Below are 20,170 nucleotides of genomic sequence, written 5' to 3' on the forward strand. Positions count from 1 at the left end.
TGTACCAGGACACATATACATATATATATATATATATATATCTTTGCCAGCGCATTCCCTCGATTCGATACTCGTTGTTACTTCACAAGAGTCGCCCGCCAACTAGTTTTGCCAACAAGTTTACGAAGCGACTTTAAACGAATTATACGCGATTTGCGTTACATTCGATTACGCCGGCGCGAAAACTTTGGATTGCATAACGTCTCCGTGGATTATTGCCGTGTCTCTGCGAAATGATTAAGGACATTTCGCGCAATGCGTTTTATATATATATACACGTGCGTTCCCGTGGCATCCTCGTCTGGAAAGGGATGATGTCAATACGCATATGCGAAAATTGAATTAACTGAGACCGGCGAATTATCTCGCGCAATAGCTAAGATACGTGAATTGTTGCAATTAAGGGATGATCACGTTCATTCCCGGTTTAACCGTCACGTTTAAACTCTCTCTCTCTCTCTCTCTCTCTCCTTCCTCCGCGAAAACGTGACCGGTGAAATAATGCGCGATTACCGCGGCGCAATATTCAGTAACCTCGCTATCATTAGGTCACTAATCACTTTATTCAGTACTCGTAATTAGCGCAAAGTAAGTTATACCTTTCGTGAATTAAATGCGGAAACGCGTGAACGAAAACTTTCGGAGAAGGAAGTCGAGAAGAAGGGAAAATGTGCTTATTTCTTTTCTCTTGCCGAACAATTCTCAGTAATGATGTCTCGAATTAATTAATGTCAGCCAAAGGTGCACATATTTAAAAATTTCGCGTCTGAAAAAACGCCTACACTGAAAAAATATTTGTGTAAAATTACATGATTACGCTGAGTATTTTTTTGGACCAGCATATAATCATGTAACCTGCGCATATGGAATGGATTATAGATTATATATAATTTCATATGAAATATATGGAATTACGCGTATACGAAATGCTAGTAATCTATAAATGTGTATAAAATAAAGTTCTAATAAAGTAAAAATATTAAATTTAAAATTACAATATTTTTGTATAAAAATAATAATTTTATTTATAATTTAAATTAATGTGTATTTTTACTTAAAAAATATGGAAAAAAAATTACAGTGAGATAGTATTTTGAGTAATATATTTTTTCACTGTTGAACAAGTAATTTCCATGTAAAAGTACGTGTATATTATTGTAGAGCAGCACTCTGTTACCTCCATAAAAAGATTGAATTACCCTGTTTACATACAGGCATACAGCCATAACGATCGATCGATCACGCCGACTATTACAACGTTACATTCGGATGTAAGAATGCGGGAGGCGGAAATCCGGGCGCGGCTGCCTAATCGCCTAATTAACCGCAGGCGCATCGGCGATTTATTCGAGCGCGGCGAGGTGCGGGAAGAGCGCGAAAGCGGATATGATTAATGTTTGAACGGGGCTTGAAGAGAGGAAACTTCCCGGCTTCTCTCGCCGCGAGAGAGAATCGCGCGGATGCTCTCGCATCTCCGGGAAAGGCAAACAATCTTTCTCTCCCTCGTGTGAAGAAATACTTCTCCGGGACGGCCAGCCGCCCATCCACCTGCAAAATAATTTCTCGAAGGGATAGTCTGGAAATGGGTGAGTTATGTTGTCTGGAGTTTTATGTCTCTCCCCACGCCACGTTCTCGTTCGGGCCCACAGTTTCGAACTTCTCGGACGGCATAAAGCGCGGAAGAAACGTGACCGGGGCCTCGTATGGAGCGCGAACAAACGACGACGTCGTGACCGACCTTAGGGTCTCGCCGTTGTTGTTGCTGGCCGCTTCTGCTGGTCCTCGGCAAACACCCGGCGAATATAGCTAGGGGCGCGGACGACGGAAACTTCGCAATCGAGTTCGCGTTCGTTCGTTATTTGTTGCGAAATGAAACCGCGCGCATCCTCGTGCGAAAGACTGATCTTTGCGCACTTGTCGAATTGTCGCCGATCGTTAAACCGCGTCCACGTTGGCGAAGGGTGAAGTGGACGAGTCAACTCGTTAGACGAAATTCAAACTCAAATATCGTTGGATGTAGCCTTGCCGTGTTGCTGTCTCGCGAAAATGTGATAAGCTTTCGAATTCTATTTAATTTAAGTCTTTTAAAAGATTAATATTTTTTCAAGTATATAGGTACTTAAGAGATGACCAATAAGCAACCGAGTTCTTTCCGTCAATATTGAATTACGGGTTAGAGAAGACGGGTTATAAATTGCTCTTGAATGCAAATACAAAAGTTAAATTGTGACAATTTTAATACTTACTTAATAGGAGAATCTTATCGAAACTTATCGCTTGTCGATGTGCACATAACTTTCAAGAGCAAAGACAGCATAATTACAGAATAAATCGATACAGTACTGTTATAAAGCTGCGAAACACGGTAGAATAAAATGGATAAACGCGTAGACGATCAGTAATTATCTTATTTTTTATTTAATATAAAAAAGTTAATTATTATTATATAGATAAGCTAATACTTATTTACTTTCTTAATTATGACATTATTTTTAAATACCACTTTTTTTACAAAATCTATTGGAAAAAATTATTATATATTATAAATAATTTTTCAAACATTTTAGTTATTATTGAAATTATTACGATAACTTGGTCTATGATATCTATTCACCGATCCATCCACTTCACATTTAATCGGCGATGAAGGATAGGTATTACGCGCTTAGAATAAGAATTTGCAATCGTCAAGAATGTTCTCGAGAAGACACGAACTCGGATATCTCCTCGGCCATATCTTTCCAGCCTGAGCTTTCCGCGAAACTCCAGGTCGACGATTGGCGAGGGCGAGGGTGATATATCGTCTTGTCCCCCTTTTTCTTTAGCGAGGCAAGAGTGCGAATATTAGGCTGGTAGGTGTCAAAGATGAAGCGAAGCGCGAGCGTAACAGGGGTAAAAATGAAACCGGAGGTGGAAAAGTGCGCGAACGAAGTAAAACTGCAGAGGTTGGCCGGAAAGGGGTTGGGAAAAAGGGGGAAGTTACTACCACTGGATTTCATTATGCAGCCTCTTAAAGTTGGCGTAACTCCCATTGGTCGTAAATATGAGTTACGACTGGCCGAAATAGCTCGGCGCACCTTACTATATATCTACATATGACTCTCCAGTAGGATAATTCCGGTAGCTATAATTTATTTCACTGCTTGCAAGAGAGAGGGTCCAATGAATGAAAATGGCTGACGTGCCTTTTTTACATCTTTCTCTAAACTCTCGATCTCCATCTCGGGCAAAAGTTTCGGAACGGGAGCAGAGCGCGACAAAACTCATTCGATCGTAATGGCGAGATTCTGACAGAGCTATTTGGTTTGTGAAGCCGCTTGATTCGGTTCCCATTGCGATCATCGACCGCTATAATGCCGCTTTCGAATGGCGTCACTCGATTTGAAATCGCGGAGCAAGTTTCTCGGTACGGACGTGCGAGATAATGGAAGAGATTGGAATGGGGAGTTGAAATAATTAATCTGTTTGTTGTGTTGAAGTGTACTAAGTAAGTTGGTAAGATATAGGTATAATTTAACTCTCCTGTTTAGATTCTCGAACGAAACGATATGCATATTAATAAAACTGAAGCTCTCTAATAATAGAGATTCTGCAAAAGAATTTTATTCGGAATAATTTAAAAAATAGATGTCACATTTTGTAAATTAAACATACGAAACGAGTAATCAACTCTTCGTTATAATATAGGTATAATTTAACTCTCCTGTTTAGATTTTCGAACGAATCGATATGCATATTAATAAAACTGAAGCTCTCTAATAATAGAGATTCTGCAAAATAATTTTATTCGGAATAATTTAAAAAATAGATGTCACATTTTGTAAATTAAACATACGAAACGAGTAATCAACTCTTCGTTATAATTATGAAGTAAATTTTAATCTCTTTAATTTAATTTTCAAACGAATCGATATGCATATTAATAAAACTGAAGCTCTCTAATAATAGAGATTCTGCAAAATAATTTTATTCGGAATAATTTAAAAAATAGATGTCACATTTTGTAAATTAAACATACGAAACGAGTAATCAACTCTTCGTTATAATTTATCTCGAAAAGTTAACATTTTTAATCTCTTTACATTTACTATCTACCTTTTCAAAAAATAATTTAAAAATTCAATTTAGTTATTCTGTGTTCTCTTTTACATGTTGAACGGGAATAATAAATCGATAACATAAATAATAATATGTGCGAATATAATCTTTCGCTGCGTTAAAGAGAACGATATTTCCCGCAGCTGGCAAATCGATACGTCACGCTAATACTGTTATTTAAACTTTACTGATTTAATTATTGAATATTATATTATGTTCCTCCAGAGCATATTTTTCTCACTTTTACACAATTTGAATATTTTATTGTATGTGGAATTTAAAAATAATATATTATTCAGGAATATTACCTTCCAACGTTACTGGGGTACACAACGGACGGTAAATGAGAATTTACCGTACTTACGGTAAACTCTCGTTTACCGTATCCCGATTATAAAGAAAAAATACGCGAGATGTTATTACATAAGGTGCAGTATATTGCAATTTGAGAGCTATATTATCAAGAAAAGAGAAAGCAATTTCAAAGACGATTGCCAAGATTATCTTTTATATCTGAGACTGGCATTACAGATGATATTTAAGATGACTTTAACGAGTTTATTTAGAATTGGCAATTTAAGAGTACAATAATGCTCGTAGCTCTGTCACTATCCATGTAGTATGAATTATTATTAAATCATTAAAACTCGATCTGTTAACATATTAAATATGCTATATATGTTATATTAATTATGATAAAGTCAAGTTTAATAAAAATAATTAAATCAGTCATTTTCAATTATTATCGCTATCGTTGTATTATTAATATATTGTTGCGTCAAATCAAAGTCATTACAAATGCGATATAATTTTTGTGATGAAGTATTTCGTTTATGAATTTTTAGTCGAGAAATGCAATACTCTTTTATAAATCATTTATATTCATCTTTTGCATTAAAAACAGTTATTCACATACGAGCTTATCCGACACGACTGATTTTTCGTTACACATTGTACACGACTTAACGAGCTAAACGTCACGACCGAGCGATAAGATTATTAAATTTTAACGAGTGTTGTTGTAGCAAAATACTGTGAAATCAAAATTTTATTCGCTCGTTAAATATGCCTAACACAGAGCACGTTGCTCGTAAGCACAATACGTTGAATACCGCATAACACATCCACGATGCATTATTTATTGCTCGCCAAAGCTATAACTCTCTCTCCATTTAATGCTGCGAAATACTTACCGCGTCTGCGTGTGAACACAATTTCGGCAATTTCTCAACCATATTTTTTTGTAAAGAGCAGATGTAATCACCGCTAATTATACTATATGATTTAATAAAGACTTTGAGATTTTTAATCGAATTTAATTAATATTCGCGCGTGTCATAAATAGAGAATAAAATGTCTCATTTTCTCAAGAATGTTGGGAGCTATTATTTTTTTTTTAATGCTGTAATACCACGTATAATTAATGAAAAGTATTTCAATTTTGTATATTGTCAGAATTTATATAATTTTCAAACGCTGTTTTGTCAATGTGACATGTCAAAAAATAATATTTTAATTCCAAATCCACGTTGTTTTATACGTTATTTTTAGTAAATTTCTTTCCATTGTTTTTGATAAACCTTTTCAGAGAGAGGCAAACACTATATTTTAATTCTGCACAAAATTGTAGATACAAAACTTTCTAAATGCAATTTTCAAACGTTTACAACGGATTTCCGGATGGCAACAATAACGATCGGAATTTTATGCTCGATATACAATAAGGGGTAAAGGCAAATAAAATGCTCGATGGCGTGTATTGCGTTACCGAGCAATTATAAATGATGTGATGCATACGTGCCATCGCTGTAACACCGGTAATTCCCGTTAAACGTTGAATTATCGTGCATACCGGATATCGATCGGCTAACGAATCCTAGATTTTTTTGTTTTGTTGTTTTTCGCAAGAGCCGTGCGCCGGAAGCTTTTAATAAGCTGATGGATAAATGACTGCGTTCGTCTATAAATTTTAAACGAAAAAAAGGGAAAAAATTATGAACGTACGCTCTTTTTTTTTTCTTTCTCTTTCTCTCTTTCCGTCTCACTTTTTCTCACTCTCTCATGCACGTATCACATGTATACCAATAATGAACGCGCTATACGTGGATTCTCGCGCGCCATAAAGCGTCGCGCGACAGGACGATTAACTTCCGTGCATGTGCAATACCGTAAATGCCCCATGAATCGGAATTATTGGTCATCGGGTTTCGCGTGTCGCGCGAACTCATTTTCCATATGGCTAACGAAACACGAACGCTATTTTTGCGCTATAAAATCGGCATCGATTATTTCCCCGATGCTCGTGTTGTTTATCGCGCCACTTTTTTTTTTATTTATATTGTATATATCGGCGATAATTTTTTTTTATTATCTTTCGGATATTACTTTCCGCCCGCCGCCACTCGCTCTCGAGTGTCGTCAGGAGGGATAAACGTCGAAGAGGAACGACAGATGTCCGTTATGACGAAATGGGGAAGTATAGAGAAGCTCGGAAAGCTCGCGACTACGGGATTTAAACAAACTTCGCCGGCACAAAGTCCATCTCGCCACGCCTGGAACGTCGTCCCACACAATGCGTTTACCCTTTATGTATATATATACACATACATATATATATATATATATATATATATATATATATAGGGCGCGTGTGTCCTATAACTATATCACTAGATTCCGCATATCGTGCATGCGCTTACCTTCACACACGCCCATGGCGTTATCTTTCCGGGGTCCGCGCGACAACGCGAACAGGAACGCGCGAGCGAGACGCCTGAAAATTTTCGCGACAACTTTCGCGAGGCTGCGCAGCTATCTCGGCTCGTTACCTCGCGTTTCCGCAAACCTGCCCGGGTTTGCGAAACTACTTTCTCATACTCTCTCCCTCTTCGGTATACGTGTGGGTGTACGCGCGTGTATCTCGCTCTATCATTTCCCTTATTTCGTTTCTGCGATCTGTAATGTTTCTGACTTTAATACAGCCGCGGATGCATCGTACAGTTTTGTTCGTTCGTCGGATAACGTCCTCGTCCGACAATGATAATCGTCCAACATCACGCGAGCTTAATACATTATGTGATGAGAAAGTATCGCGTTGCAGTTAGGAATAATGTGCATATATAATAGAACTAACGCGGGAAACAATTATTACGCTATGTTCTCGTGTGGAACATGTGAAGAAGTTGTAAAGCATTGTTTACGGCCTTTAATATTGCTCGCTTTATACAAAACAAATGTCTCCTAAGGAGAGTTATTTGCACACTTGGTATATGTACGATCGGTATTAATTACGAACAACGTTTCGTATCACGCGATGCGATAGTGATAGTATATCAGTTTCTCATTAAAGTTTGTGTCCGAAATTATATTATTCTGATTCTTAGATTATAATTATACACAGCTGAAAAATTTGTGTTTAATTTAACAGATATCACATGTCCCACAGAAAATATGTTAATTTAACATAATATGGATATGTTAAATGGAGACACAAATGCTGTGTTAATATTTTAACACAAAATAAATACAAAACTTTAAATAATTTAAAATTAATTTTGTGTAAAATTAATAGTTTTAATGTAAAAGTTAATTCAAAATATATTAATTTTAAATTTTATCATTCCCAGTTATATTATAAAATAAAATATCAACATTTTTTTCCTACAAATTTTAACAGATAAATCTTGTTGCTAATAAAACAGAACATATTTATTGTGTAAAATTAAAAATAGATGCACATTGTGATATTTTTACATCTTTTTTCAGTTGATTTAATAATTTAATATTTAAGTTCAATTAACACAACAGCAATATGTTAAATTATTAACACAACAGCAATATGTTAAATTATTAACACATAAATGTGTTAAATATTTAACACGAAAATTTAACGAGGACCGTTTTTAACAAGAAAACACAAATTTTTCTACTGTGTAAATTTGGGTGTATCATTTTCGATTTATTCGTCTATTTTATCAATCGAACGCAACAGGATAAATGATCCGCGATCTGAAATTATATTATGCGGCAACAAGCTTTAAGTTCCTTCAAACTCAGTGGTCATTAAGTGAATCGATGGAGTCGCTGAAGGATCTCAGGACAATCCAAGGTACTGTAGGAAGGTTACGAGTATACAGAGTCACTAATCGTTAAACTTCTACGTGGACTTTCCGGAGAATTGCCATCCCATCGTCTGAGTTTGCAGAGCATTATCGATGCTTTCTACACCTATCGATGCTAATTAAAGTTACCTGCGAAATGTCTGTCGACAGAAAGTTTTCAGTTTGTGGCGTCGTAGAGTACGTACAAAGATATGGTGCGCATAAAATGTAATATATACATATATAAAATATAAATGTATATTATTTTAGTAGGTTGATAAGAAAACGAATAAAGTAATCACAAAAATAAATCAATCGATAAAAATTTGAAAAATTTGCTGACTATCGAGCAAAATTTTTATTTCAAATTTTTATCGTAAAATATGCACTTAGTTAAAAGATTTCATTTACGTCAGAGTGAACGTAAAAATTTGACAGCTTTCGATAAGACGCGTGATGAGAACACATTTAAAAAATGATTAGAATATCTTTAAATATTCATGTAGCATTTACTAGTATCACACAAGCAACGATTAATCTATTTGGATAAGTTTGTACCTATAGTTTTTTTCTTGCATTACACGACCGGAAAATTGAGGCAAATGCATATAAATCAGAAATATATTGATATTACATTTATGTGAATCAAAAATTTATCATATATTTTGCAAACTTGTTTATTTCAGTCTATGATTCTGCTCAATATGCAATATCAAATTTTCATACATAAATTATATCAAAGAGATGGAGTACATACAGATATATTTGTATTTTGCGAAATAAATTATCGCGGAAACTCTAGCTAAATAAATGTTGCAAATTTGAACTAAAGTCGATGAAAATTTACTGTTTGCCGTTAACAAATCTAACAAAACGTACAAATGACTTTGCTTAATGCGGCAAAAGCGCGCGTTTCTACGATCGCTGAATACGCACATATATAAAAATGACTTGATTCCGGGCGCGCATCGATATGATTTCACGCGAACGGGAGTCGAGCGATTCCGGCCGCCCTATGAACTCCTACTGGCAATTGCGACTAAATTATGCCATTCGACATTCCGGAACGAAGAGAAGGAAGAAAAACGCGCGTTCCGAGCCCCATTCCCGCGATCGTAGATGCGAGATAACTTTTCTCCGCTTGGTCGTATCTTTCGCGCTGATCCCGACGACGAATGGGGTCATCCTCCAAGTTTTTCGAGTTCGACCAACGAGCTTGCACATCCAGAAAGAGAGAGAGAGAGAGAGAAACTAGTCCTGGAAATTTCACGGTGCACTGCGCGAACTCGAGCCAACCTCGATAATTTTTTCACACTGTTCTTTGAATGTGAAAGGCGTTTCAATAATTGTCGCGACTGCCGTGGAAACGAACGACTAATTTTAATAAAGACAGGGTAATTAATCACTGTACCGATTTACTCCCGTAAATAGCTTCTTTACCTCGCGTCGATTTTCTCAGCGTAAATTTTCTTACGGATTATGAGAAGACATCGTGATCGAGTCGATGTTGCATGAATATCAGAGCGATTTCTTGCGGCGGTTTCAATATGTTCTTCGCCGAGCAAATAGAAGCAGCGAACATCGTCGCTAAAATTAACTGCAGAATTTCCGAAACATTATACCTCTCGTGTAACGTGAATAAAATAGATAGAGAAAATTGTGATGCGCGGCTAAATGTAGCATATCCAAATTAATTGGTTCAATTATAAAATTGTTATGCAATATGTGCGATGGCATATTTTCAGAGAAAAAATAATATATTGTTTTGTTGCGGTGAGATGTATAAAAAGACCATGATCGAGATTACTTGCTATATTGAAAAATCCGTAACGCCGTAACGCAATGGCAAAATATCCACAAATCCGACAAATCCCAATTTCATCTGCACGAATGTACGAATATTCCCAGAGCCGAAATTCCGGCTCTACTGGATTCTGTAAAACAACGTTTCCGCTCTAGGTGACAGTGACATATTCATCATCGCATCGCGTGTACATATCTAATCAGAGATCGCATTTTGAAAGAGAAAGAGAGGGAATTATTATATCTGGCGTTCCATTAATAAATATGAGTGACATATATATAAGAGAAATTAAGGTATTAAAGGGAATATCTCCCAACGCAGATGGATTTCGCGTTTTCTATCGATCACGAACGCTACAAACAATATATATATATATATATATAAAACCAGCTGTATAGTTTCTGTCCGTGAGTTTTTCTCTTGCACTCCGTTAAATTAATTTGCGTATAAACTATGGTTTTAAAACGCGTGAACCGTAAAACATGTACACCGCGATTTATTTCTACAGGAGATTTTTTAATTTACCTTAAAAAAGATGTGTATACCATTTCTGCACCGAGTCTTGATTTACTCAAAAGAGCTGCATCTGTTGTAAGTTGCTTCGGCGAAAAATCAACTGTAAATATAAGAGATTCAAACATTTCTTTTTGAATGATTTAGTTTCGAAACTTGTACTATCATTAATTTTGTAAAAAACACAAGTATGCTTTAGAGATAAGAGACGTATCGTCAAATCCAATTATCACGTGCCAAGTATAAGTGAATAATCCAGGATTCAACAGGGCGAAAATCTTCTCCCTGATCGTTTTACTAATGTATATAGCGTGACCCTATATAATGATAAATGCATCATGAGACCAATCACGCCACAAATACTCATAGCGCGCTTTCGGGTTAAGTTTAGTTCTCGGGCCAAGTTTCTGATACGGCGAGCTATTATTGCGCTTGCAAGGGTCAGACTCGCAAAGGTAGTTAACGCGGATGATATAAATTACGTAATCCAAACGGAGGACCATGTCGGATAGGAGGGGAAAGTGCAGGAAACGTGACGTGGCAAACCGGTACAAGCCGAGGGCGGTAGGGGCGAAATCTTATCATCGATATCCGCCGGGATTTCAAGTGCCAGGTAAACAGACTAGTATTTGAGATTTCCCATGCGGGGTTGACAGAGAGAGACAGAGAAAGATGGGGAGAGTGAGAGATGGAAAGAGGAAGAAAGAGAGGTCAGTTTCGGAATCAGAGGAAAACGGAAGCTATGAAGCGAACTGAGATCATAGCGAGGAAAAGACAGCTATACGGAAGATGCTGGAGGCGAAAGTGCGAAAGAAAATCAGGGGGTGAAAAAGAAAGAAAATAAAAAGTAACGACGGTTCTTGAGTGGCCTAGTGCAGTTTTTTCTTCTGTACAGTTCGATACGAATAAAACCAATAGGTCTCCTATAAGAGATTTTTATTGGACGGAATTTTATCCGCGTTATGTCAAAACTTCGATCCAGACGGGCCGGAGGATTACATCTTCCGTTTCCCTTCAATATCCCCCGTGTGTGGATTATGAGCCTTTTCAACTCTTTTCCGTCGCGCATAAAAAAATGCATATAAAATAACTCGTTTATTCGACGCGGTTCATCTTTCGCGATTGGCCGCGCTTTCCCTAGTCTTTGTTTTCCATCTTCGCGTATGCATTTTAAGTAGGGCCGAAGGATATGAGGTTTACATTTAATTTTACCGGTAAAGCTTTCTCTCTCTCTCTCTCTCTCCCTCTCTTTCTCGTTAGGTTTTCGTAAATCTATATAGTGTATATCTCGTGTGGTTAAAATCCGCGGTCGGTCAATTAGTCGTACACAAACGGGTGAGGAAAACTTTATCATGGCAGATTTCTCCGGTGATTTGGAGTTTGTCAGATATATTCGGCGAATGCAAATTCTCCAGGTTTATACGATGAATTTTACTGCGTTGTCATGCAGAATGAGAGTACTGTCACATAGTTATACGCGTTATCCGCACGATGCGACACGCCCGCGCAACGGCTTGATGAATATTTGTCGGGAAACGCATCATTCGCCGCTTTCAGAAAGCGCACGCGTGCGTACACATACATAGATATATATATATATGTATGTATATATACGGAGAACGCGTTAAATGCCGACAGCCTTGAAAACTGCGGCGTAACAAAATTCAAGCTCGTTCGACCCGCTCGTATTTTGTTCCCACATCCCTCTGTCACGCGCTGCCTAAAATCTCCCACCAAAAAAAAAAAAAAAGAGAAAAATTTCCTTGTGGAATATTTCCGCGTGCCATACCAGTGGTAGCGAAAAAAATTACGGTGTTAGTTAGCCGCGAATGTCGAGTTAATTTTCAGTATATCTCTCCCGCGAGCACCCACCCTCTCTCACTCGTTCCGCCCTAAATAAATAGCTGTTTTTCCGCTCGGGGATCGTTGAGGTGACGCGAGTTTAATTTAATCCAGCATAGTCCAGAAACGCTTGCTCATCATTGCGCCGAGCGTTAGGAAAGTCCGTTAAAAACGTTGAAAGCGTTAGAAAAAGAGCACTGAAAGACGGATAAGAAGATGCCCTCGCAGAGAATTAAATACGCTCTGGCTCATTTATCGCGCGAGGAACACACTGCGCAATTAGCGCGTCCAAATTGGAGAAGGCTTCGCAGAATCGACATAAATGTCTCGGTATTATTATTCACGATTATATTTATATTTTTCGTTTATATTGGAACAAGAAATGTCTCTTATATTTTTATCACTTCATTATTTTATATCATCTGTATACATATGCTTATCACAATTCAGATGTATAAAATTATTTTAATATTTAATATCACGTAAATTCACGTAATTTTATCAAGTAAATGCCCTGGTATTATATCCACGATAATATATATATTTTTGTTTATATTGGAACAAGAAATGCTTCTCACATTTATTTTGTCAAATATACATATTCTTATCACAATTCTGATATATAAAATTATTATGATATTTAATATACAACGTAAATTCACGTAATTTTATCAAGTAAATGCCCTGGTATTATATCCACGATAATATATATATTTTTTGTTTATATTGGAACAAGAAATGCTTCTCACATTTATTTTGTCAAATATACATATTCTTATCACAATTCTGATATATAAAATTATTATGATATTTAATATACAACGTAAAATTCACGTAATTTTATCAAGTAAATTCGGATTCGAGAAATTGATCGTAAAATAATACAATTTGAATTTGTGAAAATTTCTCAGCCGTTGTAATTATTCAAACATTTTCCGTCAATAATATTAAGTATCGTGGAGATATCTCGTATGTCGAATCAAACGATCGTCGTACAAAAGACGCGGAACGCTCTTCCATGGAAAAACGTTCAGCTGAAAACGATCGATGGGGCAGATATTCGAGCAGTGTGTCTCTGTGCGCGCCTCGAAAGGCCTTTGTGTATCCACTATCCTTCTTGATACGTGTATATCGACGTACCTATATATTTTTCAGGCGAGCCCTTTTACAGTTCGACGCGCTGCTCTAAGGAGCCGCGCCTCCAAGCGCATCCGGGTTATGGCGCAACCGAAATTCGTAACTAAGAAATATGATCCCGCGTAAGTGCACAGTCGTCCGCTCTCTCCTACCTCGTCAGGTTTATCCGTGAGTCCGTCATCTACAAAATTTATTATCGCGCAGCACGGCGCCATCCCCGTATCGGCGTATTCACCCGAAGACACTCGCAGCGAAAAGCACCAGACGTATCGTCGATCTGGCGTTACCCAGGAGAAGGTGCATATATATATTTCTCGATGCCGCATACTTCTTCTTGGCGGGAGAATCTGAAGTTGAATACATTCTTAAATTCCCAGAAAATTACAAGTCAATTTAGGATTTATTTTATATTTCTATAAATAAATTTTATATATATAGTTTAAATAATTTTTATATGATATAAATATATATCATAAAATTGTTGAAATTATATATAAAAGATTTGAAGATTATAACCATTATTTAACGCAGTTTCGATATGCCAGCTGAGAATTGATAGCTAAAACTTGGTAGATGATAAATGTACGTTGACTTAAAAGCATCTTAAACGTTAGACTTCTGCTGGAGACGATGAAATTGGCAGCTACCAAAAACATGAAGGCAACCGTGAGCGATCTGCTGGTGAAGGTTCGAAAGTCGCGTTACCAGCGGTATCGCGTATTCTGCAACGCGCGTCAAGAACGAGAAGCGAGGAAAAAGTAAAGTCGATACATTTCCCACCATCACATGTCACGTTTTTCTCTGAGAACGACACGCGCATCCTAGAAATAATCTTTCCTCGGATTTGCACAAGTAACACCGGTCTTAGTGAACGTGAAAGATACGGAAAATTGTCTCTTTCAATTTCGCTACTAAATTATAGAATTAAACTCATTCACATGCACAAAAACATAATAGTTGTTACATTTTAATTAGAATTGCGAACAAAATGTATTCCATTTTTTTACTGTATTTTTAGTTTCTCGTAATACATTACAAGCAAATTTCTATGAAATAAAATGTAAATTAACTTTAGAATCAACCGCGTTTATGTTGGGAAATTATATTAATTTTCTGTTAAACAACTTGATTTTATAAGATTGCAATAATATATTAGCGCAAGCAAATAATAAAACGTAAGTTTAGAATGGTTTCGATTTCGTCCGAGAGAACGTTGTGTATCAAATTTTACGTTTAATTAATAGTGGTCACATGATACTATTCTAGAACTAATTATTAATAGCTCCTAATTATTAATAGCACAATCAATTAAATTCGATATTGCACTTACACTGAACATTTATTACAACAGTTACTATTGATTCAGAAGCATCAATTTAATAGTTCTCCGCGATCCATTTATCGTGTAATATATGAAGGTATTTAACCGCAATTCCATGACAATTCCATCTCCACACTTTTTATTTACAGATTCTCTTAACTTTATTAGAAGAAGCGTATAAATATTTTTCTTTATCGCGATTAAGAGCAATAAGCGCATTATTATTTTATATATAATAACGATAACATTTATTATTATTTTCTTCTTTTCCGAATTATATTTTATACAACTAAAATAAAATATAATGTACAAATATAATTAAAACAAATCGGCAGAGTTCTGCTGACGGTGCTTTTTAAACCAAAATGGAAGGAAAGTTAATCCCAGGTTGATTTTGCCTAAAAAAAATATTTTTAAATTCCCACGATAAAATACATCCCCCGCTCTGAATCCAGGCGAAGACGAATGGCCAAATTGCGCAGGGCTCTCACAAGACCGGAAGACTGGCAAAGGCACATGCGGGTCCTAGAAAGACTGGCCGCGCCTAAAGTTGCCGTAAGGCCCAAAAAGAGAAGAGTAAGAAAACTATCCTTTCTCTTGCCAGTAAATCAATATTAATCGAGCTAGATAAGAAAGCGTATTCGCCGCGTCGCGGATTCTGACGGGGTTGATCGATCGATCGATCGATCGTGGATATTTCAGATTAAGAAGAAAAAGTGGCGACCGGTCAACATCGAGCGTATAAATTTTCTGGCCCTGCCGGCGATTCGAGTACCGCCGAAATTCAGGGATCCGTTCAAGGTGCCAGCCCGTGCGCTTACTTATCGGATCAGCAAACGAACGGAGAGGCTCGCGGTCCGAAAAAAAGGACCGGAAATTCAATTGCGAATCCCCGGCGCAGTTACGCCGGCCGCGATGAAAGCCATCGGTAGTATATATATATATGTATGTATATTCATACACACACACGCGCGCGCGCGCAATTTTATTCAATTTCATATTAGTCGTTTTAGCTGTCCGCAATCCCTCGCCGATTTCTCGCTCGATATTCATCGGCATCGATCCGAAGGTAGCAACGGCTCCGTTGTCGTTTATATCGGTTCGCTGTACCGATACTATTACGTGCTATTGGATTTCCGTAACTAGACTTATATGGGGTGTCCTAACGCGCGGATACACCTATCTTCCTCTCTATCTAAAGATTCTGTGATAAAATACATTTTTCCCTGACAAGCGTTTTATGGGAATATCTTTCTTTCATTATTCGTTTTAGGAATTTTTTGTATAAATTTTAATATAAATATTTTAAAAATTAAATGCCTCAAAATGAAAAATACCGTTAAATTTCTTGCTAAAATTAACGAAAAAAACAAAAAAAAACTTTTGTGATCTCATCTTTTTATATTTCAGGAAAATTGCTTTTAATATTTTTAATATTAAATTATTTGGGAAATGTGCAGAATTTTTGTTGATGTTAAAACAACTGCAATTTTTCCTGACATAAGTTTTCTATTATTTTATTTTAATGGACTATTACAACTACCGCATATATATCCGATGAATTCGGGACACCCTACATAGTAAATCCGTGATTTCGCCGGCCCCATTTCTATACGTCGGGAAAGACGACGGATTTGCTCCTCGGTGGCTGCGCGACTGTTCAATAGCTTATGCGGTAACATTGAGGTTTTGCGAGAGCATATTCCGTATTCTATATTATATATATATATATATAACAGAAGTTAAAATTCATATCTATTTTTTTAACAAACGCGTTTTAACAAGCATACAGATTTCAATATTCATCGAACATTGATGAAAAATATTGATCAGATTACAGTTTTAACACATTGAAAATATTTTTATACGTTTGATATATATTTTGTTTTTATTATTAACTGACCCGAAGTTGGATAAAAATTTTTGCGAAAGTAATAGGAAATGCGTTTTTTTTCGACGTATCGCGTACATTCTTCATCAGTATCGAGAATATTTTGCTATTAATTTCAGATATCACTATAAACTCGCATGATATAATGCGGAATTCGCGTTATCTTTCCATTCGACCATAACTGCGTGGTAACGATTTTGTAGCATTTGATATAGACACGGGAAGATAAACGGGACACAGTCTACACATTAAGCTCGCGGTACACGAAATGTGTTTTGCCGCCGATCTGCCTGCAATGCCGTCGCACTTGGTGTGTTGGCTTGTTACAGATCGCCTTGCCCGCAGCGTTATTCCATATCATAATGTTAGCGACACTTGTAATTATCGGTATTGTAATTATTTAAACGAAAATATGTCGCTCGCAACGTTGAAGTTGAAAACACACCGTTTGCTCTCTATAACGCTTTTAATATCACTGGCAAACACACAATTCTATGTTTAATATATTGCTTAATATCATATATAAATAGAGGATGTGATCGTTTCTCTCTATTGTTACACAATTATTACATCTCCATTAATGTACACTGTATTTATTTTATTTTATTTTTAAACCGTATGCCATATATCGAATTTTGTTTTCATGATATATCAAATTTTTTTTCAATTGGACCGTTCATTTTTTTTTTATACTTCTCTCTATTAGTATGCTCGGTCACATTTCCGTTGTCTTGTTTTCTCGTACAGCACGTTTAAGCCACCGCGTCTGATTAAACGACATCTTCTTCCACTATCGATTGACAAGGGCGTATGTGCGACAGTAGATTAATTTTCCTTTGAACCGCCGTCGCGGCAGGAACGTAAATAAACGGGTCTAAACAGTCGAGAGTCGATTGTCGGATCAAACCTGTGTATCGAGGGCACAAACCCTGGGACTCTCTCTCTCTCTCTCTCTTCCTCTCTGTGAGTCAACCTGGTTGTGTCGTCTCGTGCCGCCCGTTGTGTGTAACTTTCCCTGTAACATATTTCTAAGGGGATGCCTCCTCAAGTTTCTCCCCGAGCGTAACCGACGTTTCGTCGTTGACATGGAATTTAATTTTGCGCGCGAGAACGTTGCCTGATACAAAACGTACAAATCCATCGGAGCCTCTCGGCGATAATAAGAGGGTACATAAGACGAGGGCCGGCCGGTTTTTAATTTTCTCGTATATAATCGCTCGCGACGAGGGCGAGTCGACGCGCAACGTTTTTCCATTGAAATCCGTCTGTAATAAAATACGAGATATGAGAGAGAGAGAGAGAGAGAAATGGAGTATAGTGAAAAACGCGCCCGATCGCGCTCAACTTTTGTAATATATCTTTCACGCGCGCTCTGGCTATAAAGCAAAAGACATAAATCAAAATATTCTACTTTTCAGGAGAGGCGAAAGAAGATTAAAATATTAAATATTAACCAAATAACTCTCTTTTTTCCCTCTCTTTAAGCCGTTAATGCTGTTAACGTTCGAAAAGGAATTATATGCACATACTGTTAAATTATCTCAATTTTGACACAATGTAGGTACATTTTTCTTTTCTCTGTTTTGTGAGAGCGGAAAATTGTAACGTTGTTATCCGAATCATTATTTACCATGAGGCTAATTTCAACGAACGTTACGCGACATTCATATCTTAAGCATTTCACATATTCAGAAATTTATTTATATTCATAAACGTTCTCATATAATCACGCGCGACTATATTTGATTAACGGTTTGCTTTTCGCGCAAACACATTGCATGTTTAGAACATTAATCCATATTGCTATTACACAGTCGTGTAACGTAACTGCCAACCAACTAATCAAACAAATATCGCACGGCTGCGGTTCGTGCGAAATGAAATTCGGGAGAGATTACGGTTACGGTATAACCGCGCGAAATAGTTTTGCGCCATAATAGAATGCAAGTTGGGTCTTGCTTCGCGCAGAGAGAAACTCGGTGAACCCGGTTGAGAAAAATTAAGTAGGGCTGACAAGGCAATGTTAATGGGTAGGACTGACCGATTCGAACGATGTAACCCGTTTAATGCCGTAGCTTCCGAGAGAGTAATCGCCCTGGCGAAACCCGTCCAGCGCCCTACGGGAAGGCAGACGGATCTTCGTGAAGATGCCTTTGGTGTTTCGCCGACGGCGTTAAAGGCGAGATGTTCCAGACGTCTCAAGAGTCTCGCCAAACCGAAGAAATACCCTAAACCCGTCTTCAAGAGATTGAGAACCGCGCTCAAACGATGAAGTCCCGCGGGAGTGGAGCAAATTATTTGTGTATAACACTTTCTTCTCTCTCTCACGCCACGCTTTAATTACGGTTTGTCTTGTTCTTGTATACTTGTATAAAATTTCATATTTTTCTCGTAATTTCCGCCGCGTGTCCCCTGTATAATCTCGCGAGTGAGGGAGCCTGGTTATACGCGTACAATACAATTTTCAGCTCTTTCTCGCCGAGCAAAAAGCATTATATTATCTCAATTAACAGTAATGTATTGGAAAAAACATTTACGCAATAATCTGGATTTATATATGTAACTCGAATGCATATACCTGTCTTCATTAATAAATTGTTATTTAGAATTGGCCATTAGAGATTGCATATCGAATATACACAATATACAATATATCGCAAGAATAATAATTCACCGCACATGGGAGATAATCGGGAACGTATCTCGTATTAGCGCCGCACTTTGATGTATTCGCGAAACATGCACATATATATATATATATATATACATACGTGGAAAACACAGAGAGGGTGGGTGCGCTTTATATTTTGCAAACGCACTGCGATTCGCCTCGCGAGACAGTACGTGCAATATATCAAAAAGCGTGCGGGTCTGTCGTGTTGCATTATGAGCGCGTTGCGGCAAAATCGTGAGATATAACCGACGTCGACGTCGTAAATTAGGCCAGCCGGCAATCTGCTGGCGCTCGAAACGGATTACCGTTACGTAATGTTATAACGAACATTCTAGCTGTCGCGCAACTTCGTAAAGACATTCCGCGTTCGCGTGATATCTCCGAGTGCATGGAAAGACGAGAAGGTCGCGGGAGAAGCGAGCGAGCGAGAGAAAGAGCCCGACCGGACTTTAACGCGTTCGGTATTTTCTTATTTGCGGAAGGAATGCGCGAGAAATACGACACACGCCCTTAAACGCTCCGCGATATTAAAAGGACGTTTATACGGCAAAGCGCGGAAAGAAAGCGTTATTACCCTCTCTCTTTTAATCCGCGGAGGATATTTTCTCTCTCGGAGATACGACAACTTCCCATTTGCGCAAATAACAAGTAAAACGAATTAGAATATAATGGACGTAATAATTAGTTATATCTAAATTGATCATTTTTTTTTATTTATTCCAACGAAATATGATTTTTCGCCGATACGATTCTTATGAAAGACCGGATCAAATTATTCGAGGAGTAACCT

The 20,170-nt window shown here is 37.3% G+C and overlaps 2 protein-coding genes across 2 annotated transcripts in view; both read left to right on the forward strand.

The window, feature by feature from the left end:
• The window catches only part of LOC114945319 (podocin), a 223,804-nt gene that overhangs the window by 194,837 nt on the left and 8,797 nt on the right, over window positions 1–20,170 (forward strand). The window lies entirely within an intron of this gene.
• Window positions 12,574–18,978, forward strand: Theg (Testicular haploid expressed gene). The gene is made up of 7 exons (XM_029321469.1): window positions 12,574–12,687; window positions 13,513–13,616; window positions 13,699–13,791; window positions 14,109–14,252; window positions 15,271–15,391; window positions 15,518–15,743; window positions 18,782–18,978. Exons 1-7 carry the CDS (start codon window positions 12,574–12,576, stop codon window positions 18,976–18,978), a joined length of 999 nt encoding a protein of 332 aa, XP_029177302.1.

This window comes from Nylanderia fulva, unplaced genomic scaffold, assembly GCF_048542155.1.
Source record: "Nylanderia fulva isolate GAGA-0341 unplaced genomic scaffold, ASM4854215v1 Scaffold2, whole genome shotgun sequence".
Classification (NCBI taxonomy): Eukaryota; Metazoa; Arthropoda; class Insecta; order Hymenoptera; family Formicidae; genus Nylanderia; species Nylanderia fulva.

Bases quoted from the DNA above. Each gene is read 5' to 3' on its own strand.
- Theg (XM_029321469.1), top strand. From the start codon at position 12,574: ATGCCCTCGCAGAGAATTAAATACGCTCTGGCTCATTTATCGCGCGAG. The intron at 12,688-13,512 runs GTATTATTATTC...TATATTTTTCAG, and splicing joins GAATCGACATAAATGTCTCG to GCGAGCCCTTTTACAGTTCG. The intron at 13,792-14,108 runs GTGCATATATAT...CTTAAACGTTAG, and splicing joins CTGGCGTTACCCAGGAGAAG to ACTTCTGCTGGAGACGATGA.